Source organism: Stegodyphus dumicola, chromosome 10 (assembly GCF_044657685.1).
Source record: "Stegodyphus dumicola isolate Sdum_Otavi_A_Nest chromosome 10, ASM4465768v1".
Taxonomy (NCBI): Eukaryota; Metazoa; Arthropoda; class Arachnida; order Araneae; family Eresidae; genus Stegodyphus; species Stegodyphus dumicola.
The window spans coordinates 103,489,438-103,516,219 of record NC_140777.1 but is presented as its reverse complement, the minus strand read 5'-3'; the positions used below and the strand labels follow the sequence as shown (position 1 = coordinate 103,516,219).

The window sequence follows — 26,782 nt, the reverse complement described above, 5'->3', positions numbered from 1 at the left end:
AACAATATAAAAGTTAGACAGAAAAGAGAAAGTACTGAATAATTTCCCTAGAACACAAACATTCTGCTATGAGATTTTCAAATTTTTTCATAAACCAATGTAATATCTAAAAAGGTAAGGATATGCTCTGGATGATGATATACAAGTGACAAACACACTACTTAAAAATTAAAAATTAAGATTTCTATGAGCATGGAATTACAAGGCACATCGCTCTGTAAACAAATTCTTCAAAGCTAATGATAATCCCCCTCCCATATAATGATATATCTAACACAATTTCCTTGTTCCAGTTTCACTTTACTTACCTTCATGTAAAACATACAAAAATAGTGAAAAGTTGTAAAAGGGAGAAATTTAAAAAACTGTGATACTCAAGCAATTGAGAACTAATTATTGAATACACTGAAATAATTTTCTTACAATGTATTTTAAAATACCAGATATAAGGTTTTGATAAAAAAGCAATATATAAAATTGCAATTTAATGACAGGTATTAATTAGTCAAACAAAAATAAGCTAGAACAATTTTCAATAAAATTCAAACAATCTACAAGTTCAAGCAATCAATGACTTGGAACCAATCACTAGATTTTTTTAATTGTGATGAAAAATTATTTTGATAACATATTCATAAAAATTTTTTTAAATCAATATAACATGCAATATTCATATGACAAAAATTATTAAATAAAAATATGTTTCGGATAGTCATGACAATGTGATGAAAATAGATACATAACAAATACAAAAATTTCAAATTACCTCATCATATTCCAAAATATAAGATAAAATCTTGGCACCATTATCAACAGCTGCCTATAAATGCAGAATTTATATTTGACAATTTTACCATGATTATAACATTTACATTTAATGTTATAAAATATTTAAAAATTTACATTTATAAACCCAACAAAAACTAAACACTCAAAATTAAAATACTATCAAATATAATAAAGAATTTTTGGAAAATCATAAGCATCAGAAGCCACCTTGCAACTATAAATACATGCTTCTTTATATTTGTTTATATATATGAATATAGCAACAAATAAGCAATATATAACAAATATGCACAACCCCCAAAAAAACACAAAATTACAGTTCCACATATTTGTGTAAAAAATATACATAAAAAAATAATAATTCAGCTTTTTTCCATTAATTCTCAGATTATAACAATAAGTGTATATTATATTTTCCAAGACTATTAATAAAATAAAAATTAGTGACAAAAACACTCTTACTTGTAAATCTTTCAAGAAATAGCGAAAAAAATCAAATTATTTTAGGGGAAAAAAATTTTTAAAGAAAAAACTACAAGATGCATTTAAAGCACATTTTATATAACTTTAAATATTATTTATTTCTTTATTTAAAAAAATTAACTTTATTCATAGCCACAGAATTTTAAGAAGTCATGAAGGAACCTACATTCCATTTCAGTGATATAGAAGTTTTAGCTCGAGATAATAATTTTGGAGGTTGAGGAACATCTGGCTTGCAACATAAAGTTTTAAAAGATATGCCTGGAAAAAAAAAAAAAAAAAAAAAGAATTGTAAAATCAAATACTGGATAAGCATTTTCTTATTCAAGAAGCATAATTTACTATCAAGAGTTTCCAGTCTTACCAAAAAGACACAAATAATATATTCACCACGATGAAAAAAATTAAATTACATATTTTTGCACCACAAAAATTCAAAAGAATTCTGCAAGCATTTTGGAAATAAATCTATAAACAGGGTTGCCACTCAAACAGGAGAATGAAATTCCCAGAATTTTCCAGACGCATTTTAAGAAAATTCCACTCTATCAAGGTAATGCATGTTGGCTCTGCATACATGTTGGCACTTTTTTTTATAATATAAACGTTAGTTTTTCTTGCTTTGCATGGGACGCTGTAATTTTGTCTGTTACTTATTAAAAAATTTCCCATTGTTCTATCTTAAAATTAGAAATTAAAATTAATGACCTAAAACTGCAACAGTATATTACAGTACAAGTGAAAAAAATGACAGTTTCACTCACGGGTGGGTGTGTTGGATTTGCGCAATACTTACGGGGTCCCACAAAATTTTTGTGGGTTCCTGGTGGTCTCAAAAAAATCTTAATGATAAAAAGGGGTCGCGACTGAAAAAAGTTTAAGAAACCCTGGCCTAGATAACTGGTTACAATTTTTTTATTTTACTGCAAAATGACAAATAAGGCATTTTTTAAAAAGAAAAAAAAAAGGTTTAAAAAGATTTTGCAGTAAAATCCTAATATATGCTAAGGCCTTGGGCATGAATTTGAAAATTGTCGCCAACACCAAAATGACCAATTTAATGTTCATGATAATGTCGTCAAATCCTGTGTATACTGTGCATGGAGGTTAGCAGGCCCCCGCCAAGCCTAGTCGGAGCCATCGTGCAAATGTCTAGTGAGCGACTTTATGCAGTGACAATATTAAAGGAACATTGCTTATAGTTAACATTTAAAATGAAGCATTATTAACATAATAATATGAAAAAAAACTTTATCTTTTAATTTGTCTAAATATGCAAACATTTTGTGCTTAGTTAAAACCCCCACACAAACATATTTATTGAGGAATTATACATATATTTATGTTATAAAAATCTGCCCAACTGGTGTAGTGGTTAGCATTGCTGACTGCTGTGCCAAAAGGCCTGGGTTCAAATCTCGGAGAAGGCATGCATGTGTTTAAATGTATAGTGTCCATGCAGCATAGGGGCACTTTAAATATGCAAGGCAAAAGTCCTCTTAAAAGGTTGGTGGTAGAGGAAGAAAGGTGGGAGACGCTCGGACCCATCCCCCCACAGAATGCTCTCCATCAAAATTGGGGGTGAAACTCAGCTAAATCGCACTGTCACCAGTAAGGTGCTCAAGGTTGTTGCCAACGGCAGGCGAATCGTACGCTTCTTGCCACAAGGAATTTCGTGGGCTTGGGCTGACTATAGTTAGACAAGTGAGCATTAGTCAACAAGAACATGTTATAGAAATGTAACACTACAAGCGAAGCGAAATAATATACTAAATGCATTGGATATATTGCTGAAAACTATTTATTATCTTAAAAACAAATTAATTTAGATATCTAACAAGTTTGCACTGAATAAATTGTTTTTCGCAAAGTAGTTTATGACAAGGTTCAAACTGTGATTACAAAAGGGTACAAAAACTGCTCAAGGGCTGATAGCTAGGGATATATCTAAATTCCTTTTTGCACGGCGTTATGTTTAACTACGATACAGCTGAGAGTTTCAACAGGCGATGCTACATTTCCTCCAAATGTTTGCGAAAACTGCAGTTCTTGCATAAGATCTATTTTATTTATATTGTTTTGATTTTTATGTTTATGCTTTTTGCAATTTTTGCTGATCTTGTAAATATACGCGAACGAAAATACATGATGCCAATGCGTACGTAAGGGTACAGGCTGACACCATAGATACGACCGACAAATTGCTTAGTCCTCATTTTGTGTCTACTGTTGCAATCATAATAATTTGTACAACATGTATCATTTTTGTGATTTTTGTTGGGGTCATTGCTTGTTGCTATTGTTATTCTACATAAAAAATGTAAGCGGAGTTACATATTATGCTAAACTTAGATTAGCTTTATAGTCAGAAAAGTGATGATTTGAGCATAATTACTCGAAAAATGCTTTTTTTACATGAACCATTTGTTTATTAAACTAAAAATTATTATCTTTCGAGAAGAAAGGACTGACATACTTACGGAGTACCACTGAACTTAAAATGTACCTATTTGAGATTTGAAGAAGTAAAAATGTGTTTTTTACTTCTTCAAATAAGGTATTCAGAAATCAAAAATTGGCCTTTTTCAAATTTTTAGCTATATGGAAAACCAAAAGAAAATGTTTCATTATTTCACTATGTCTTAAATACATACTTTAAATTTGATTTTATTTACTTTAATAAACAAAAGAGTACTACCATTTCCTTGAATTATTTGGTGTTGATCTAATAGTTCACATATTTTGCAAGCAACAGTTTAAGATATACTCAGTTTTTCAGAAGCAAGATAAAATATTTCAAACAGTGACTTTCCGAGTGTTTTTAAGAAGTGTTTTATGCAATAGTTCTTATAATAGTTATTTTCTACTTTTTTCAATTTTCCCCAGATGTTGGAAGAAAAACAGAAAAAACTGTCTGAGTATCAGAATGCAATTAAGAAAGAGAAAATGAGAGGAAGACTTAATAAACCAGAACTTTAAAATTACTCAGTTTTTCCAAAATCAAGAGAATACCCAAACTGAAACAACTAGCACTAGTTGTCCATCAACGTCTCAGCTACCACTGAAATTACCAAAAGAACCTAATAAACAGAAAGAGTTAGAAAGTGTTTTCACCCGGAAATTACCTTTAACTTCAATGCAGCCGGGCGAAAAGACAGAAGAAATACTAGTGATATCTACACTTTCTGCAGCAGATATGCCTTTGCCTGTGCTTGATGATTCCGGATTATGAACAAGTCCATTATTGCCATCCCAATTTCTAGCATGAATAGAAAATAGTCCTGGATAACCTGGTTTCAAGTTTCATTTTCGCAAAAAACAAAAATGGATGTAATTTTTTTTTTTTTTAGATTTACTTTTGTTGAATCTTGCCAAACAACGAAAGAGTTAAAAGGGATTAGTAGCTAAATTCTGCTGAAAAAAATTCTGTTTATTGTTTTTGTTTCAAAATTTTTAACAGTTTCAGCAATGTAAAATTGAGTAGTTCTGAATGTAATGACCGGAACCACTTAAATGAGCACTTCATGAAAAAATAAAATGCATTTCCAGAATCTACGTTTTTGGTCTGATTTCTTAGAAGGATTACAAAAGAATAAACCTGTTGATTCGAAATTTCAAAATTTATATATATATATATAAGACTAAGCATTGGTGCGATGTTATTGAAAGAATTATCTATGCTATTCAGTTTTTAGCCAAACAAAACTTAGCCTTCCGTGGTTCCAGACACAAATTATTCAAAAATGATCATTTTTTAAAGTGTATAGAAATTATCACAAAATTGGACCCTATCATGTCTGTACACATTGATAAAATTCAAACTAAAAAAAAACATGCTTCATTACCTTGAAGATAAAAATCAAAATGGAAGAATTAGCTTATTAGAGGTTAATATAAGTAAGGTCAAACAGGCAAAGTATTTTTCTATTTTACTTGATTGTACCCCATCAAGAGCAGATATTAATTTGTATGAGGTATCTTAATTTAGAAAATACAGACATGAGTATTGAAGAAAGGTTTTTAGTACGCTGTGTTACAACAGATACGACCAGTGAAGGACTTTAGAGGAAAATGGTTTAGATATTAGTAATTTATATGGCTAAGAATACGACAATGGTTCAAACATGAGAGGTAAACAGTTTTTTAGTAATTATGCTTAAATCGTTGCTTTCCGAATTAAAAAGTTAACCTAAGTTTAACATAATATGTAACTGCACTTACCTTTTTTTATGTAGAAAAACAATAAAAACAAGCAATCACAAAAAGATAAATGTTGCACAAATTACTACTATTGCAGCAATAGACATAAAATAACGATTAAGCAATTTGTCGAATGCATCTACCCTTATATACGCATCGGCATCATGTATTTTCACTTTCAAATAAGGCAGACGAGAGCATGGCAGGACACCCAGACGGCTTTCTACGACTACTCGGGTGTTGTCAGAACCCTACAATTATCTTTTACTATTATACTGCAATAGACATTTCACATTGCTTAGAGTAGCTATACTAATTAAGTACAGTGAATAGTTCAGGAGTTAATATCTGCACTGTTACAATTGGAAATAGTACATTGCTTTAAAGTGAGAAAGAGCTTTCATGTATACAGGCCATCACTAGTATGGTATCACTTTGTGGGTATCACTAGTACACAAGAAATGTCAGCAGATTCCAAGGCAAACATGAACATTATGGATAACAAAGGCCCTCCAGTTTCGGCAGCGCCTCCAATTTTGTCATAATACTATGCAGTATTTTAAGCAATGAGGGCTGCTCAATCAGGAAGCATTTGAAAGCGGCTACCTCCGTTGTAGGCAACTTAATGTGCCAATCCTTAGTCAGGGAACACTTGATGAGGTAGTGGTCCAGAAGTCCTGTATCACCACCACATATGCAGATATCTGTTCTGCTTATACCTCTTTCCACAAAGTAAGAAGGGAAAGGGCCATGCTCCATAATGAATCTTGTAAGAAAAAGGGCTGAAATAAGCTGATCTGTGCTTACTTTATAAATAAATTCGTAGGTACTTCGGCTTTTCTGTGTCGTTACCCAGTCCTCTAGCCACATCTTTAGTACTGTTGCTGTTGTCGTGTGGTTCCCCCCCCCCCAAGATGGGATTTAAGGAAACGGGATTGCAATATGGGTTGTATTGATACTTTGTGCCACCTCCTTAGCCAAGGCATCTGCTTGCTCATTGCTCTGCATACCAGCATGAGCTTTTACCCAGGAAATATGTATTCTTGTTGCATTTGCACTCCTTAGCAAATTCTGCACATCCATAATTAGTGGTGCTGCTGGATGTGTTGGATTTTTTATGGCCTGAATTGCCGATAAGATATCGGAGAAAATGGTAACCTGTCTGCTCCTTTTGTGAATTGACCATGTGATTGCTTGTTGTATTGCCATAGCTTCAGCCTGGAAAACAGAGTTTTCAGGGATAAGATGGCCTTTCCATGTATCTATGACTGCACCTTTTCATAGGCTACAAAGGCACTCCCAACTTAGTCTTCCATCTTCAATCCATCTGTAAAGATTGTGGGAAAATTACCTTTAACACTTGGAGTGAGAAACGGATTATAGAAAACTTCTACTCCCAATTCATACTGGGATGGGTGAATGGCTAGCCTTGCACTTTTTCATAGTTTAGACACTCATAGACTACATCTCCATGTGTGATGCTGATCCTGAGCTGTGACACTGTTGAGACAACTGCTTCCTGAACTGCCCTTAGTGGAAATGGAGTGAGTCCTGACAGCACCAACGCAGACATAGTCGAAGTTGTGTGATAGGCTCTTGTTATTGCTAGTGCAAAAGGCCTCTGCGAGCTGTAGAAGATCCGCTCCTTCCTGGTGGTCACTGGAATGGCCCAGACTGCCGCCCCATATGTTAATATTTTTTCCACAACTGTTTGGTATAATCTCTTTAAAATGTAAGGGCGTAAGCCCCAGTTTGCACCCTGCATTTTTCGCAGGCCGTTAGCTGTGTGATGGGCTTTCTGTCGCTGCTGTTTAAGGTGTGGGACGCAGTAAAAGTCTTCATTCAAAACCATTCTGAGAAGTTTCAACTCCTTCACTCTCTTGATCATTCTGCTTGCCATTGCAATACATGGGTTTCTAATGTTTGCTTCGGTTTATGGTACACAATGTATTTCGACTCTGCTTCTGAGATCTTTAGTTTTTTCTCTGTACAGAGGTTGGCGAAAAGGGAGATTGTCTCGTTGCAGTTGTTTTGAAGAACGTTCCTAGACTTACCACAAAATACGAAGGTGGCATCGTCGGCGAAGGCTATGACCTCAGTGTGTGGAGGCTAGGCAACTTGTAAAATTGAATTAAAAGTGATGTTCCAGAGATCTGGACCTGCACATGATCCCTGCAGACAGCCTCGTACTTGCTTTTTTTAGAGGATTCCTCTGTTGTGTACTGCTATCAAAACGCAGTCGCTTAAGTAGCTCTTGAAAATTTGTAGAATATTATTAGAGATTTCTACATTATGGAGTGCCTTTAGAATTGTCAGCCACCACAGGGAATCAAACGCACTCTGTTGGTCCAGGCTCAAAACCGCTGCATGGAGCTTATTGTTTCGGGCTTCTGTGATCGCTTTGCGAACTCGGTCAAGCACATGAATAGTGGAGCAATGCTCTCTAAAACCAAACTCTTTATCTGAAAGGGTACTGGTACTTGCCAAGTGATATTTATGTATCTGAATAGTTAATTTTCCACAGAGTTTTCCAATGCCGGTAATACATATATTGTGCTAAAGGACACTGGATCATTGGGATGTTTCCCTTCCTTTGCAAAAAGAATAACCTGCCCCGTTTTAAAAGCCCAAAGAAAGTACTCGAAGCTCATCAGCTTGTTGTAGTAGATGGGCAGGAAACTCGGTCTTGGTGTGTGCAGTGCTTTGCCCATTCCGTATTCTATAGAATCAGAGCCTGGGGCTTTATTGGTCGGGAGGGTTCTTTGTAAAACTTATATTTCCTGTGCTGTAAAGGTGTTTCTGGTAAGATTATAAGCTGGATGTGGATCCAGAGTATCTTCTACATCATTGCCAGGAAAGACTACCTCCAGAATTCGCTTAAGAGTATCTTCCATAATTCCTGTTGAGATTATGATAGCACTTTTGATACTTGTAGTACTGGGGGGAGGGCTTGAACACCTTGTCTAACATGATCTTATGAAGGACACCATAGACCTCCATGGTTCTTGAGCAGAAGTTCCTCCAGCTTTTAAGCTTCGCTCCAAGGATCGTTTTTTTATATTGCGTGTGCGCTCTATTGTTTGCGATACCGAGATCTTGTCTAATGGTGACATCGCGCTCCTTCTTCATCCTCCTCCGCATAGCTCAAGTTTTACTTCTTAGCGCCCTTAATTCCTTGGTCGGCCAATTTGCTGCATGGAGAACTTTCGGAGCTTTGAGTCTAAATACACAGTCGCAAGTGGATTGCATTTCCTTTATCAAATTGTAAGTAATGTTATCTGCTCGGAATACCTCTGCAGCCAGCTATATCCTCTTCTACCTGTGCCAGTGTTGAACCAATTTTATAAATAAACTATCGGAGCTTCCTCTTTGACATTTTATATCTTTTGATGACATATCTGGAATATGGCTGACAGATATTGTAGGTGACATACCTATGATCCAAATTGGAGGGGGTATCTTGCATAGTCCAATTCTGGATTTTTGGTGCCAGGGCTGCCATAGTAATTGTGAGGTCAGGCCAGGCCTTCCCTACAATAGTTTCAAACGTTGGTAGACAGTTTGGAACATTGTGTAACACTAGATCGTTGAAATTCGCAACTCCTCTGCCCCCTTTCATCCATGCTGGGGTAACACCATGCTTCAGAGTGGGAGTTGTAGTCTCCAGCCAGGATGTGATATGCTTGTGTGAAGTGCCGAGCTTGTGCACTTTCAAATAAGACAGAAGAGAACATCAGAAACAAACTCCTGCCCTGATTATAACTTTTGTTCAAATAAGACAGTGTACTAGGAGAAAGAGGCCCTTAGACCCAGCAAGCTGGAGGCTGCCTTAACACAGTTAAATGCCCCAACACCTAGAGGCAATCCAAGAGGTTGCTAACCTATAGGTCGACTCGACGAGCTAAGATTAATTTGAATCAACAGGCATACTCAGCAACTCATATTCCATGTCCCCATTCTGAAGGGATAGTTAAAACATCTGCCATCAACAGGGGCTCCCAACCCCGGACAGCAGAACGAAGTCACTGATACTGTCATACAGACCGGGCAACCAATCCGGTCTGCTAACACTATGTCATGGTATACAGATGTCGGCTTTAGGTGCCCCCAAGGAGAAACAAAAGATGGATATGCAGTTTTGAGGCTCCGGGCACCCACTGGAAACATCAAGCAGTTTAAAGGCTCACTGAATTTGCCAACTCCACCAACAGGGCTGTTTAGCCCCAGACAACCATGAATATCTGACTATATAGTGACAACCACAACCAATGGAATGGATTAGAATGCCATATGGTCTCCGCTAAGCCTGTCTCCACAGGACTGAAGCCACCACTAGCAATGCCTCCAGTCCTGTGGAGACTGATTTTACACACCCATGGCCAAGACTGCCTAGATACAGATCCTAATCAGTAGTTTCCCCGGTTTTACCTCAGTCTACACCCCCCGGGGGGTCATTCAAATAAGACAAGAATTTACTTGTTCAGACAGGCAGCAAGACAAACTACTGATATTAATGGTTGCCCAGCGCCTTTTTGACTCAGTGACCTTGAACCTATTGTTGGCGAGGGCCTAAAGGTTAGAACAGAATACATGGAGGCTATTTTAACCGCCATGGCAACATATACTAGGATTAAAAAACCCATTTTGTTTCATATGAGAATACACATTTTTTCTTCAGTTAAATATGCACTGCACATGCACATACGAATCTCTCAATTCTCGAGATTATTGGAAAACAAAGTTGCTGGAAACTTGCTTTGCTTTTCTAAAAGACAATCTAATTGGAGCTGCGAAAATTAGTTCTATGCCAGCTGCCGGATTGACGCTCACATGATACATAATTCGCCAAGAAAGTCACTGCTTCCAAAGCTCCCTTTTTGGGTGGAATCACCGTATGAAATTTCCTGACTTTTCCCTGAATTTTTTGGTCAATTTTCAAATTCCCTGACTTTTCCGGTTTTCCAGGTAGCGTGGCAACCCTGTATATAAATAAAAAATACATATGCATGCAATATTGCTAGCTATATGATACATAACATGCTGCAAGAGCTCCATCTGATTACATGCTGACTGATAACAAAAAGTTACAATGTATTGAAACATTAAACCAATAATTAATGTGTTACTGAAATCTAAATTTCCCAGTGTGACTGGATCAGAAATTAAGACTTTGAGCACAAAATAATACAAATAATTTTCAATATGCAATACGAAATATACAGAATAAATGTCTTTATCAGATTCACATTTAGACCCAAAATAAATATCTGCATTATATGACTGAGGAGTGTATTAAACAGTTTCCTCACAAAATTTATTTTAGAATAATGATTTGTACAGTTGCAATTTTTACATTATTCTATAAAAAGTAAATATACTAAACAAATGCATTTATAAAAACCTTGAAGTAATCTCGATTAAATTTTTATATAAATAAAAAAAAAAAATTATAATGCCTTGTTTATATAAAACTGTATAAAAAGAACTTTTATAACAAATGATTTCTCTATTTAATAAAACGATTTTGACAGGTCAATCCATTTGAGAAACATAAAATATTTATTGAAAATAAGAGGGTACATAAAAAAGCTCAGAAAATGCATCATATGAACGTATCTATTCTTTCAAAAATATGATAAATTATTCTGCATTAGACATCAGCCACATCATGAAGATAGCAAAGGAAATTTTAAAATACTTCATAGCTTACTTTCTGAAGGTCTTCCGGTCACATTATTCAGCTCAGCTTGAATACTATAAAGCAAATTATGAAATACATATATTAATTCTTGTCTTAGGAATATTGTTTAAATATGTTTTCTAACACAGCTTTTAAATATAATAAATTCAAAAGTATTATTTTTAATGCCTATAGCACTAGAGACAAGACCAACACACTCATTAAACCTTTAAAAAAATTATAAACCAAAAATATAATAGGTTCTTCTATTGTGTAAAGGGTATATACCTGAAAAAAACACATCTGATATTGTTTGCATATATTTAGAAACCCCTTTCCACGAAATGGAGAAAATTTTCATTGCAATAAAATAATACATCTTATTGAGCAAAATTATTGGAAGATATGTTGAATTACTTGTATAATCTTTAATTACAATATAAATTTATAAGAAAATCATGAAGAATTTTTATCAAGAGAAATAAGCATTTTACAGTTTATTTAAAATTTTAAATGACATCGGTTTACTACATAAGGAATACAAGGAAAAAATAGAGAAGAAATTGATTATTGTATATATGTTTATAAGGGACTGAATGCATGCAAAACTGATGATATCTTGATAAAATTTATTTTCCCAAAAGGAACACTTTAATGTTCTGGAACTTTCTACAGAAGTACTTGTACAACTCTTCTTAGTATAACAAAGCACAATCAAACATTACCACTTCAAACTATTAATAATGTTAAACACAACACAATGCAAATGACGAAGCTTGCACAATCTCCCTGTACTACAAAGTCAGCTCTGAAATATAAACTGAGAATTGAAGCTCTCTTTGGGTTTATATAGTTTTCCCCTGGCCACCAAGAAATCTTTAGTACCTTCCTTCCATTTCTTAAAATTACTGGAAGGCATATAAAGTTACATACAAGGAAGGGCTGCATAAGGTTATACTTACATATAGGGATGAATTGCAGTTATCTAATTACAGCTATACTGGGAACAGACCAAAACGTCACAAGTTTAGCGACTTTTGACAAAAATTAGTCACCAAAATCATCACCAGCTTGCGAATTTTGCAACATAGCCATTCACCTCAATGTTAAATAGACTTGCACCTGTAATCTGATTTTTGCAGCAGAGCATCACTCTCTTCAGACTGTTCATGTTACATTATACAAAAGATATTATAAATTCACATATAATTTCACTAAAATTGCTTACATACATACAAAATTCATAACAATATAAAGCAACGCAATTAATTATTGCTTTTTCCAAATTCTAAAAATGCCATATAGTTTAGATCAGGGTTTCTTAAACTTTTTGGTGAGGGAACCCCATAATATTTATGAAAATTTTGTGGGACCCCATAAGCATTGCGGAACTCACGACACACACGTGAGTGAAACTGTCCGTTTCTTCACTTGTACTGCAATATACTACAGCAGTTTAATTTTAAGACATAGAACAATGTAAAAATTTTAAGTATGTAAAAAATTAAAAAATATAATACAACAATAAAAATAAATTCAGTTACTTGTGTAAATTCAAACATTAACTACAGTCTGTCCGTTAAGTGTAGCCACTTAGAAAACCCAATTTACTTCTAACAGTGCATATGTGAGGATTAAGAATCAATGGGAAGGAAATGCCCCTTTATTTTTAATTATATTATCAAATCTTGGTACAATAGTTGACACCACAGGACGAAACACTTCTTCAATATTCTTTACATTTGATCGACACTTTGATTTTATGAAGGTTAGAGATGAAAATGTTGTAGGAAAAGATAAAAGAAAGTTTATGACAGTTTGAGAAATTGCTGGAAATTCTTCTGAAACTCCTAGCCAAAAATCTTCTAAGGACTTCATATTAAAATCAATTTTCAACCCTGAATCATTTGATAACTTAACAAGTTCTCCTTGTGGTTTTAATGGTAAATGTGTAATATTGGTAAATAAGTAAATGATAATGGTAAATAAGTAAAATTCCTCATGAACACAACCTTCAACAATATATCTAACATACACTAATAATTAAGCCAAGTTGGTAATATCAGTTGATTCATGTAACTGAATTGCACACTTAGGACACATTTTGAGCCTAGTTATTAGCTGCTGATGTTGATCTTCATTAATTTCCAAAATTTGCTTTGGAACAGTATCATTGGATAATGTAATTTTACGGATTTCATTCATGTACTTTTTGCCAAGAACTATTTCAGACATCTTAATAGTAGCCAGCAATATTAGATTTTCTCAAACTAAAGAGCCCCACCTTTTTTTTTTTTTTTTTTTTAATTAAATAGGATGCTTTATAAGACGCAAGTAAATACTTTTCATTCACAGTAACAAAGCTCTCAAAGTCAAATTTTTGCTGATTTGATGATTTCAAAAGTCATTCAAAGTATTCTTAGGATTTCTTACAGTAGGTAATACGCTTTGTACTGAGATGACACTTTAATTTGGTGGTTTTCATGCCACAACCAAAACTTCTTTACAAATTAAGCATAATGGCTTTTCAATTCCAGCATAGTTACAATAAGTAAAACCAAATTCCAAATATGATTTATCATATTTTCATTTTCTTGTATTTTTAACTCTGCTCGTGCTAGGTACTAGAGATAACTTTTCATTGTTTTCAGTTTTCTTATCTTGATTAACTAAATTCAACCATTTATCCATGATTTGTAAAAATATTTGATCGCAATTATTGTTGAGAAAACAAGAGGACTGTTTAAGATAGACATTTATCCAATCTTTCAGAAGACAAGAAACATCAACTCTTTGTTGCATTCTGTAATTCAGAAGCACTCAATATATAATAACTATAACTTATAAGTTATGTACTTGCTAATGAAACAATCGTTAATAAAAATGGTAAAAGCGACATAATGCTTGTTTTATAGCACATATTCAGAGTGAAGACAATAGCACATCTTCATACTGAAGGGGCACTCAAACGTGTGAATAATCTGCATAGAATGGCTGAACTTCGGACACTGACGAGACGGCTGAACTCAATGGCTCAAGTCAAAGACGGCCTAGCCCACATACACTACCCAAACACTCGGATCTTGCACAAGCAAGGCCTTAGACGAACCAAAAGCATCACATGCAAAGCCAGTAAAATGAACATTTCTATTATAAAAAAAAAAAAGGATCCAAACATTTAATTTTTTTCTTTGTCTGAATAGTGTTATCTTTATTATTTTTCAAACATATTGTATAAAAATATAAGGTAATTGTAAAATTTTTACAATAAGTAAAAGAAATATCCAAACTGATATAATTTTTGTTGACCCCAAATGACATAGTGACCCACAATTTTAGAAACTCTGGTTTAGTGACAAATCTTTTGTATCCAGTGTCTTATGCATCCTTTAATATGTCAAGTTCAAAAACAAAAATTTACAGTATATCAAAATGACACATCATTCAATTCAGCTAAGCTTGTCGATGTATATGCTGGTGGTTTAAAGCAGCTTTTTTAATTTTAAAACGTATCCTTCTTTACACAAATGAAAATTTCAGTATTTACATATTAATAAACCACCTTGATACAATTGAGCAACAGATTACAGATGAAAAGAATGATGGCATAAATCATGGTTGAATCAGGTGCAAAAATTAATTTTATTACACATATATTTTTCATTCTAATTAGGTAGTTATCCTGTAAATCAATCAGTAAAGTTACTTGTAAGCTAGTTTTTATTTCTTTTGCATTCTTGGAAATTTCATGGTGATTGCTTTAACAACAGATTGGCAACAATGGCTCCTTTAGGCAATTTTGTGGCAAAATACTATATTCCTACAGAGCTTTTACTGCAGTTTATTCTGTTACTGACAAATTCCGCAACATATATTCTAAAACTGAGAAGGATATAAATATTACATTTTGTCTATAAAAGCCATTAGAACTTGGAATACAACAAAAATAACATATAAAAAAATAACAATGTTGCTTAACTGAAGAATTGCTATGAATGTGTTTTTCAGAATTTTTTCAAAAATTCCTGAAAATTTGGTAAATTCTATTAAGGCGATTGTACTATCTATGTACCAAAATTTTAAATTATCTCCAAAAACCTGGTTTCTGAATTAATTTTCCTATCAAAATTCATGAAGAAATTCTTTGCATTTTTCTATTAGATTTCAGAAAACACAAGCTTGTTTTAAGCTGCACTTCTTAAATAATTTCTTTCTATCTTGTTCATTAAATAGTCAATTTAAGAATTGTTCAGATGAAAATTCAAATCAAATAAACAAAGTTAAAAAAGTATCAGGACTCATTAAAATATATCTTATAATATTTTGAGTTTTCACTGACATTAAATGAAAACAAGGACTATGACAACAATGGATGAAAAATAATAGGTTATCCACACTTGCCTTCAAGTATAAGATATGATCCTCACTAGGTCCAATATTAATAATATTGAAGGAAACTGAATTTTGTATTTCAGTTTTAGCATATCACAATTCAAATGAATACCACCTTTAAAATTTTTTAAAGTCACTATACACCATTTGAAAATTTAACTTTATTGATGCCATTCACAATGCATTAAATACGAGGGCTATCCAGAAAGTAGATTACGTTTTGGAATAAAAAAATAAACAAAGTATAGAAAACAAATTTTATTATATACAGATGAAAGCCACACTCAAATACTACTTTTCTACATAGTCACCATACAAATTAAGGCATTTATCGTAGCGATGTACGAGCTTGGAAATTCCTTCGTCGAAAAATTCGGCCGCCTGCGCCTTCAACCACTTCGTTACCTCTTCTTGCAGCTGTGCGTCGTCATCAAAACGCTGCATAGCCAGCCACTTCTTCATTGCTGGGAATAGGTGGAAGTCGCTCGGTGCCAGGTCGGGACTGTACGGCGGATGAGGAAACAACTCCCACTTAAAAGATTCAAGAACTTTACGAGTGACATTTGCCGTGTGGGGCCGGACGTTGTCGTGAATCAACAAGATCTTAGAGCTCAACATTCCTCTGCGCTTGTTTTGAATTGCTCTTCTGAGTTTTTGGAGAGTTTGGCAATACCTTTGAGAGTTTATTGTAGTGCCTCTTTCCAGGAAGTCCACCAAAATTACACCTTTTCTGTCCCAAAAAACAGTCGCCATCATCTTCCTTGCCGACATTGTTTGCATGCATTTCTTGGGTTTTTGGGTAGAACTTGTGTGCCCCCACTGCATTGATTGCAATTTCGTTTCACAGTTCACATGTTTCACCCATGTTTCGTCACCAGTAACGATGCGATCGAGTAAAGAGTCACCATCCTTATGGTAAGCGTCCAAAAAGTTCAACGCTGCAGCCATTCGCTGATTTTTGTGGTCCTCTGTCAAGATTTTTGGAATCCATCTTGCACAAAACTTGTGGTAACCAAGCTTTTCGCTGATGATTTCGTGCAACAAACTTCGCGAAATTTGTGGAAAACTCAAAGAAAGTTCCGTTATCGTGAAATTTCGATTTTCACGGACTTTAGCATCGACTTTTTCGAGAAGTTCGGGGGTCACTATGCTGGGTCTCCCACTTCGATCTTCGTCGTGAACATTGGTTCGGCCATTTTGAAATCTTATGACCCACTGACGCACTCCACCTTCAGTGATAATGTTGTCCCCATACACTTCACGAAGCTGCCGATAGATTTCTATCGGTTTACAGTTTTTTGCAGTCAGAAACCTTATTACTGAGCGCACCTCGCAGCTCGCGGGATTTTCAATTAACGCAGACATTTCAAACCGTCACAGTATCTGAACGGAGCACAGCACGAACCTCTCACTAGCACGGCTAGATGCAGACTGAGCTGCGCAACGCTCTGACCCCAAGATGGCCGCGCTAGCCCCGCCCCTAGCGGACACAGACGGAAACGTAATCTACTTCCTGGATGGCCCTCGTATAAATGTTTAGTGGAAAGGAATGTGTGCGATTCCTGAAATTCCACATCAACTATGCATTAAGTTCTAATTTCTTTTTAAGCTGTCTCTCATATTCAACAAGATCAGCTTAAATTTTCCCTGCATTTTGGATTTATCAATGGAAAATTATAAAATATTGCATATCTTCTTGCAAGACTGATTCACAGCAAATAATATAATTGAAATTGCTAAAATATATCTAGCAAATAATTTTAATCAACTCTGATTTATTAACATATCTACTTTAAATCACACACAATATAAATACCTTATTTACTTATTTCTGCTATTTTTATGGACTCCAATTAGATTTCCAAAATTATGCAAATTCACAAATATAAAAAGATCTGGTAGCAAGTTCATGAAATTACATATATTATTACCAGAAATTTTATTATAGGCATGGCAAATATGTCTAATTAAATAACATACATAATAAACCTAATTAAATTAATTAATAACATAACAGTACCAGATTTGAATAAAATATAAATTTAATAATAAAATGAAATAAGAAAAAAGTATATTATAAATTATAATTGTGTATTTTTATATTTGATTTAGTCTTTTTCCATATTGAATGTTAGTGGGATTTTTTTGTCAGTTATATTTGCAAAGAACATGGAGCTGTATAAGTTACATAAAATTGACATCTATATATTAAGCTGATATGCAAACAGTGTAGTGTGATATTTGAACATTTATTTATAGCTAGTGGCATTAGTTTTAAAACTGCTAAATTTAGCTGTTATTATGTTATGCTCCAGCTATTACAGCTGCGAGTGGTAGAAAAACTGCTGAGTGTTCCTTGTATATTATAATTGATGTTCTTTCCCAATGTTTTTTGTACCTTGATTTTTATTTACTGTAAGTTATAATCTAAAGACATACATAGAATCTACTTAGCTACCAACAATTTTTAACAAAGGAATATAATATTAAATTTCAGATTACAAAATATCACGCTGCTCCCAAATTTTAATAATCGCTCTTTCCTGAGCTCATCAAGATACAAAAAGTATTGGGAAAGAAACATCAGTTATAATATACAAGGAAAACTCAGCAGTTTTTATGCTACTCAGAACTGGAACATAATATAATAACAGCTAAATTTAGCAGTTTTAAAACCAATACCACTAGCTATAAATAACTGTTCAAATAGCACACTACACTGTTTGCATATCAATTTAATATATAAATGTCAATTTTATTTAACTTGCACAGCTCCATGTTCTTTGCAACATATGAAGAGACAGAAATATGCAGAGCGCAACATATGAACCAAACACAATGATGTTTACTCACACTGCGATTTTACTCACACACATTTCTACTCAAACTGATTTGGGTGTGATATACTCATCACCCAATTCCAAAGCCAACTAATGAGAGACGAGATGTTTGTGTGGCGTTTGTAGGGGTGGACGGTGAAAGTAGCTAAGATAAGCAAAACTGGCTTCTGTCACAGGCTATTCCAAGGGTATTTCAAAACAAGTTAGCCTCCTTTCTACGAAAGACGTGAAACTAACTCTCTTTCATTTCACACCTCACTTAAATCTCACCTGCGAGGCCGGTGTTTTCCTGTTAAGCAATTTTCATTTCGTGTTAGGAGAAACAAAATGCATGAAAATATATAGTAGTTTGTCAGGACCATTGTATTTTTTCATGTTAACCGATATTTCGTCTTAAACATTTTCACATTAAATGTATTTCACTGTATTTTGTTTTCTAATAGATTTTCAGCTTTTAGCTGATTAAGGCTTGGTTTAGAATTTTATGTACAATTATTTTTGTAAATCTCTTTAGTAAAGTTTTTCTTTTGCTTAGTATTAAAAGTTTATTTTTGCATAATCAGGTAACATCCATTCTTTGAGTTTTGTTTAAATGAGATTTTGATTTAAAAGTGAATTCGTTTTACTCATTAATTTGTAATTACTTTTGAAAGTAAGATTTGCATTTTAATGTATTTTTGGCAAATTTTGTTTTTTAGATTTAATTTTGTTTACATATACATTTAGTCATTTTGCATATGTAGTATTTTATTTATCTCCTATTTTTCCAAGTGATTGAATAGATGTAGGAAAAATTCTGAATTTATCTGAGATTCAGTTTTAATTGAATTTTAATGTTTTTATCGAAAGTTTATTTGAATCTTATATCAGTTTTTTATCTTAAATGATTCAGAAGAATGAAACATATATTCAAGACCCATTAATCGACTTTATGAAACTTTAATTCATTTTCCCCTGATGAGTTCTGAATCAAGGTTTCAGACAAAGAAGATTAATTGTTCATTTTTATTCTATTACCAATTTGCATTTTTATTTTTCAGGTTTATTCTACTGATGAATTCTTATATTAGTTTTGATTTTATTTGCTACCATGTTTGACCTTTTATCCACAGTTGTATTTTTAATATTAGGGTTTTGATTCCAAATTTAATTTTATTTTTGGATGCTATATGTTCATATATATACATACAGAGGCTATCTGCAACAATATTTTTGAAAGTGTAAATTATTGTCTGCTATTTGACAATTCTATTTTTGTGCAAAATGATGCTTTTAGGCTATGTCTGTGCTCTTTCTGAAGAAAATGATTCGTATTTAGTTATTAAAAAATGCTGCAAAAGCATTGATTTTTTGGTATCTAAAGCAGCAATAGATAATACTGTTGATAAGAAATTAAGAGAATGTCAAAGTTTTGTTTCAATGAAAAAAAAAATTGTTCAAAATATATATCCAAAGAAAAAACTGAATGTTTTGAATGATTCAGTTAAGAACTTTAATGTAAAAAAAAATCAAAATTAAAAGCAGTTGCATAATTATTAAAATGCTCAGTTCTAACTCTAAATGATTTGAATCTTAAAAAGGCCAAAAAAAGTAATCAGGGTTCATAGCCACATTTTAGTTAAAAAAAATAAGCACCTATAAGCACTTTTCAAGCACATTTTAAGAAAAAAAATAAGCACCTATCTAATGACATTATACACAACTGCATAACCTTAAAAATTAGACTTGTAATTTAAAATATGAGAAATGCAGTATTTATTAAGAGAGAATAAGCATTACCTCAACCATGGAAAATAATTACTTTTTTTTTTTTTTTTTTTTTCCCTTTAAATTTTAAATAACAGTTCAATTTACAGAACTAGTTTACAATGAGAGAAAAAAAACTATGCAAAACTAAACTGTATTACAAGATTTAATGATGAAATTTCAGTTTAAAATAGAGAAAATAAATAATAATAAGGAATATTTATTGTGTTCGCTTGGAACCTAATAATAAATACAATTTATTTTTCCACTCATATTAATATTTAAATCTTAATTCTGAACATTTTCTAAATTTTCATTGTATATCAGTTTTTCCTTAGCAGATATTGCAAGCAAAGTAATTTAAGTAAAAAAGAGGAACATTTCTGAAATCAGAAGACAGAAATTTGCTTCATGTAGTCATCCTTTAACAGTAAAAGCTTAACTAACCTGCATACTTGGAAACTGGCGAATATTCGGACAGTCGAGCGTAACTTGAAAAAGAGGAGCGGAAGGGGGTAGACTGTAGCCGCTTTTTAGATTTTTCGGCTAAATAAATAAATGCTTTTGACATTTTGATATGTGCATATAAAAATAAACCAATGCAACTGAAAAATATTCTGCTTAGCAAGCACAGTAAAACTCTTTTAAGTGTTCATAAACAAATCTCGGACAGAACATCAAAATTAATTATCTCTTCAAAATATCGCAAACGTTGTTGTGCAATACGTGTGCCGTAATTCTTCCCTACGTGATATTAAGCAATCGGAATCAACAGCTGCCGGTATTGGGAGAATAAAGAACTAAATACGAGTAACTGGGGTGTTTTTCATTCTAATTTTCAACAGACGGCGTTAAATTTCCGGAATAGAATCATTCTTCGCTTGGGTTGGTAGACCGCAGAACTTTTAGTCTTATTCAATCCAGATTGGAAAGTGACCAAAAAAAGTCCATTGCTTGTTTTGCAGTGAACTTGTAACAGTTTCAATATTCGAGATTTTGCGGAGAAAGGGGAGAACTTCCCAGTCTTCGTACTGTATAATGTATTGGCCAAAAAAATGAAATTATTTTGACTATTCGATTACTTTCCCTTTATTTAAGCCATTCTGAATATTATTCCTAAAATGCTAATCTGTGTTAAAACACAACCATTTTTGGAAGTTTACTATACTTCAGCAGTTACTGCAACTGTTATTATAAACATTCATACATATACTCATAATATAAGCATAATGATCATAATAAACACAAATATGAACTAACCAAGCGGAACGAGAATGCAAATTATTAAGATCTGGATAGAAATTCAAATGTGTGTAGTATTTGGGAAGGAGGAAAAGAATGCCGAATGTACCGAAATTTTATACTGATTTCGCAATTCTTTGACCAATAGAACAACGGGCACCCGTATGTACTCTTCGTGCACACCAAAGGTTATGTTAATGCAGAGAAAGGGGGAAAAGCTATTCACCATCTGACATTCCATATTACGAAGAAAAGTTGTTTATTTAGTTTCGGCTTTGGTACGGGGAAAAATAGCGCGTTCATTAAAAAAAAAAAAAAAAAAAAAAGCACTAAAAGAAAAAAGGGCTTTAAAGAAAAAGTAAGCACCTATAAGGGCCTTTATATTTTGTTTTCAAATATAAGGACTTATAAGCACTTATAAGGACCGCTACGAACCCTGGTAATGGCTTTGTCTTTTCTCCATGATATATCGCTGAAAGCAGAATGTGCTGCAGAATTCTCTATGAGAAACAATCATTCGGACAAAAATGGAAAAAATGTTATCACAACAGATGAAGGATACACTTAAATGACCACAATAAAAATAGATCCATTTATAACCATCAAAAAGAAGAAAAAAAATCTTAGAACATGATTCAAAGAATCTAAAGAAAGTTGTTGTTGGTTTTTGATATAGTGACAAATAAAAATTAAAGGAGAGCAGAAAACTGTTAAGGTCAACTCAACATATTATCAGAAACATATTTTAAATCCAATTTTTAAATATGAAATATCTTCTCTTTACCCACAGTGCCATCAATCAGTACAGCCACATCAAGACAAAGCAAGCAGCCACATGTCAAAATCCACTGTTAATTTCATGGAAAAAAATGGAGCAAGAATTGAGTGTCAAGGCCATACCTTTCACTCATAATCCCTACTAAATCTCCCGATATATCATACACGGATTTTTGCGCTTTTGACTTTTAAAAAGCGGATTGTTCAGACTTCGACCTACAACCCTCTTTGGACTTTGGAAAACTGTTCAAGAGGAATAGGATAAAATACCTCTTAGGCTACTAAAAAAAGCTTTATTGTTTCGGAAATTATGGTGTAAAAAGATAGTGAAGAAAGAGGCTTATGAAATGGAACATTCAAAACAGAAAAATTTTAGGTAAAATATTTCTGTAAATACAATATAAAAAATCTAAAAAATATAGCCTTAGTATATATATATACACACACACATTTTTCGTACTGCCAATTGCAGCAAGAAAGGGAGGTGTAAAAATTAGATACTATAGCAGTCCAATATACAAAATTTCAATGTTCTATGGCTAATTATTTTTTAGTTATGCAAGATACGTACGTACAGACTTCATGCAAGATACATACATACATATAGACGTCCAGAAAAAACAATCCATTTTGGAATGAAGAGTCCTTTATTCTTTCTATATGCATAGACGTCACACAAACAAATGGTCAAAATGGATTTAAAAACTGTCAAAATGGATAAAAACTGTCAAAATGGATATTTGCATTGAAATCTGAAATTTCTCATGATTACAATACTTCCTTTACTTTATACAAGGAAGTAAAAATCGAGCTTAAGTACATCCTAAAAATTATTGCTAATATTAGTTTGTGATATAAAGCAAATTAAGAATTTCTTTTGAAAGAAAAATTCCAAAAGTAAAATAGGCTGGCTGCATGAAACCTTACTACTGGATCTTACTACAAGAAATAAGATATACTTACCATGCTAAATAAGTAGTAGCTGGCTTCAAATCATTTAAATCACACTCAGTTTCTTTTCCACTGTTTAAAACATATTATATATATATATTTATACACACACACACACATATATACAATTTTAAAACAGATTTTTTTCTATTTTATAATTCAAACAGAGTTAATGCACTGAAATATTTTACTGGTATTAATCTATATCTCATAATTACTTTTATAATATAATATTTTAGTAATATATATTTATTATTCTTAAATTAAAATATAATTATTTTTAATTTCTGAAAAATTTAATATTAACACTCAAAAACATAAAAAAGTTCCAAGTTGCCTTCATATGCTTGGCGGGGTAATATGCAGGGACAAACATTATAATATCAATTTGGAATTTTTTTTAATTTTAATCTGACATGTTAACCCCCTTTGTGGAGGGTATGTGACATATACATCAGTTGTCAACTGTTTCACAGAGATGGGTGTGTCATGTATGAATTGCCATTTAAATGCACTATTAGAACTGGTGGCACACACTGAATTTTCAGATACAACATTTAATTAGAGTCTTTCCTCATTAAATATGAGATGGCTCATATAAAATAATATATGGCACTTTCTAATTATCTGCAATCCTACCGAAATATTATGAATTTGCTGGTGACTTTGAAAAGTATTCACAGACTCGCTGGTAACTTAATTTTTCACTAAGCTAATGCATGAAAAACAATAGCCATTTTCAAAATGGTGGTGCACTAAGAATTCAATACAAAAGCAATCAATCAATAAAATTTTAAAATCAAGATTAATTGAAAATACAATACTTACCTTTTTTAATATTACTTTGTTCGCTGTTGCTGTTCTCATGGACACGGTGGTGTTTTTTCACTTAAAAAAATTCCATAAATTACACAAATTCTGCGTCCATATAATTTTGGTATCGTGCACTAGCTAAAACAGATATATGCTACATGCATACCAGCTTACTACATAAATAGGTTCCATATTGCTATACTTGAAGATTACTTTTTCACGATTTTTCAGTGAGGATGCAGATAATCAGAAAATACTAAAATTACTTCTTTCCCACATTAAATTTAACAACAGAGTGCATAAGAAAAAGAAATTATTTTCTTTGTAATACATACACAGTTTGTATCTACAAAATTTTAGAATTAATTATTAACAAATTCCAAAAGCCTGCTAAACAATAATTTTTTACAGTACTTGTATTTAAGACACATCACTTTTCCAACAATTTTGTCTGTTTATGGATAGAACCTGTAGTTTATTATTTATCTTGATCTGCAGCAGATCTGTTATAAATTTTTAAAGCTGAGTGAAGGAAGCGATAAATTTTGCTGTAAAAGAAAGAAAAACTACAACTATCATTTAAAACGTTGTGTAAAGCATCCAAGGAAAAAAACATAACTATGGTTCATCATATTTAATTGTTATGGAGAATTTCAACACAAATGCAAATACATGAATGATGAAGCTTGGCAACTTCACCCTCTCGAACAGATAACATCACAAAAATTCGGTAAAAGTATATTTTAGGGTACCCCTTGGCAATTTTTGGCGGTACATGGATACCGAGTTAGTGCAATTCTTTGACTTGTTATTTTGGCTTGCACAGCGGCAATTTTTGTGCCAAAAATTACGGCTACACAAAGGCAAAGAATTGCACAAACTTGGTATCCATGTACACAGCAACCTATTTTCACTTGAAAAAAAATTCCCAGAATTGCACAAAAATGGCATTGCACACTCCCTTCCTTGACTTTATCCATGTACACATCAACCTATTTTCACTTAAAAATCAGAGAATTTCACAAACTATGCCTTACGCACTCCCTGACTTTGTCCACGTACACATCGATACATTTTCCCTAAAACGTCAAAGAAGCACCAAATTCTACAATAAAGGCAAACAAATACATAATCTCAATAAACTACATATTAAACCGAACAATAAAATAACATAAAAAAGGAAAAACCTGTTATGCATTTAAGCACTACACAAAGCAAATATCGACTTACCTTATTTAGTGTTGTGGTGATAGTATTTGAAATCAAGTTAATTATTTTTCTTATTTAGGAAAATATTAATTTTTAATTCTTTGAATTACTATTGTAGTTTATTAATTCAGTATTCGGTTTTGAAAATACTTTAATTTTGGGGAAAAAACAGATGCTTCTAGGAATATTATTTATTTTCTCTTATTTAAATTTATCCAAGATTTCTGCTCATTGTGAAAAGGATTCCGAATAGAAACGAATTTTTGTTAAGTCATTCTTTCGCAAGGTTGTTTTGTTCCAAGAAAAGTTGGAGAACAAATTTCTTTTGTGTAACTGACCTTTAGGACAGGATCTACATGACAGAAAGGTCAGTAGTTGCCACCTCACCTTCTCTGGGGGGTCATTTTTAGTTTGGCGATCGGAGTGCCCGGTTTGGCTAAGTGAGAAAAGGGGGCGCATGTGTAATGAACATATTTGGTTCCTTCAGGGCGAGAAACAGAAATTTAGTCCCAAAAGAGGGGGGGTGATAAATGAAGACATTATGGCAGACGTGTTTGCTGAAAGAAGTGAAGGAGGTTTTCGAGAAAAGGCACTTTTTGGGTTTCATCGTCAGGTGAGAAGTTGGTTCTTAATTTGCGCGACCTTTTGCTCGGTTGCTGCTTTTCAGGGAGCTGCTGTGATGTTCCCATTTTGCCTTCAACAAAAAACCCGAAATTCAAACTAGGACGTTTGCATCCGGAATGAAGAAGTCTTAAAAATAAGGAAGTTTGCTTCAGTCTGTGTTACTTCATAGCTTTATATGGCCAGGTTTTTCACATTAAGGGTGGTCGAGAATTACATTTCCTGACATGGCATGTGTGCGTGTTAAACAAGGCGAGATTTTATCTAGTTTCTTTCCATGCAAAGTGCGTTAACTATACCCAGAGTTGGTATTATTCAGTTCAACTCGGTATCATCGGTTTTCTATGATTGGAAATATCCACGTCAACTTCGTCCAAGTGAACTGAACTTCATAACTGAATGCAGGAAAATGTCATTGTTGCCGGGTCGAACGAGCCACACCAGCTTCTTAGCCACTATGAATCTTCGTGTTGAACGGGACCCAGACTGTTTCCTTAATAGTCAAGCCCTGTGGCAATATTTTGAGGATTTTTCTTCTTGTGGTTCTTCCATGTGTCTCAACGGCAGTCCAGTTTTCAGGTACCCACCTTTGGAATTAGTGCTTCACCATGGATCAACATATAAGTCCTTCTGTTACACATTTTTATTTACTCATTCTGTGTAAAACTTTAAATTAAGTTATAACGAAATATTTGTCTATTTTCCGCTTTCCTTACATAGACTAATGATTTGTCTGAAACTCCTCTTAATTGATAATGAAAAATCTTATTAAGTTAATTATAATATTATAATAAGTTAAATTTTTGTGAAATTGTTTTGCCCAGATTAAAGAATTTTTGGTGCAATCCAGAAAGAGGGTGTCTTTTGACCCTTCTAAATTTTAGCGTAGTAGCTCTTGTTAAAAGTCAATTATTTAAGTCATCATAGTAATATAGTACCTAATAATCAAGTTAAATGTGAAAATTCAATAAGTGATCAAGTCAAATGAGAAAATGAAATAAATAATTGGAAAGCAACGTTAACAATAATGTGAAATTAA

The 26,782-nt window shown here is 33.0% G+C and overlaps 1 protein-coding gene across 3 annotated transcripts in view; it reads right to left on the bottom strand.

The window, feature by feature from the left end:
* The window catches only part of LOC118191280 (fibronectin type-III domain-containing protein 3A-like), a 223,982-nt gene that overhangs the window by 101,789 nt on the left and 95,411 nt on the right, over positions 1-26,782 (bottom strand). For all 3 annotated transcript variants that reach the window (XM_085825345.1, XM_085825346.1, XM_085825347.1), the window contains 4 exons: positions 23,113-23,172; positions 11,183-11,226; positions 1,439-1,533; positions 767-820 (listed from right to left, as the gene is read on the bottom strand). In XM_085825345.1, coding sequence (XP_085681471.1) covers positions 767-820; positions 1,439-1,533; positions 11,183-11,226; positions 23,113-23,172 — 253 coding nt within the window. The remainder of the gene's footprint in view (positions 1-766; positions 821-1,438; positions 1,534-11,182; positions 11,227-23,112; positions 23,173-26,782) is intronic.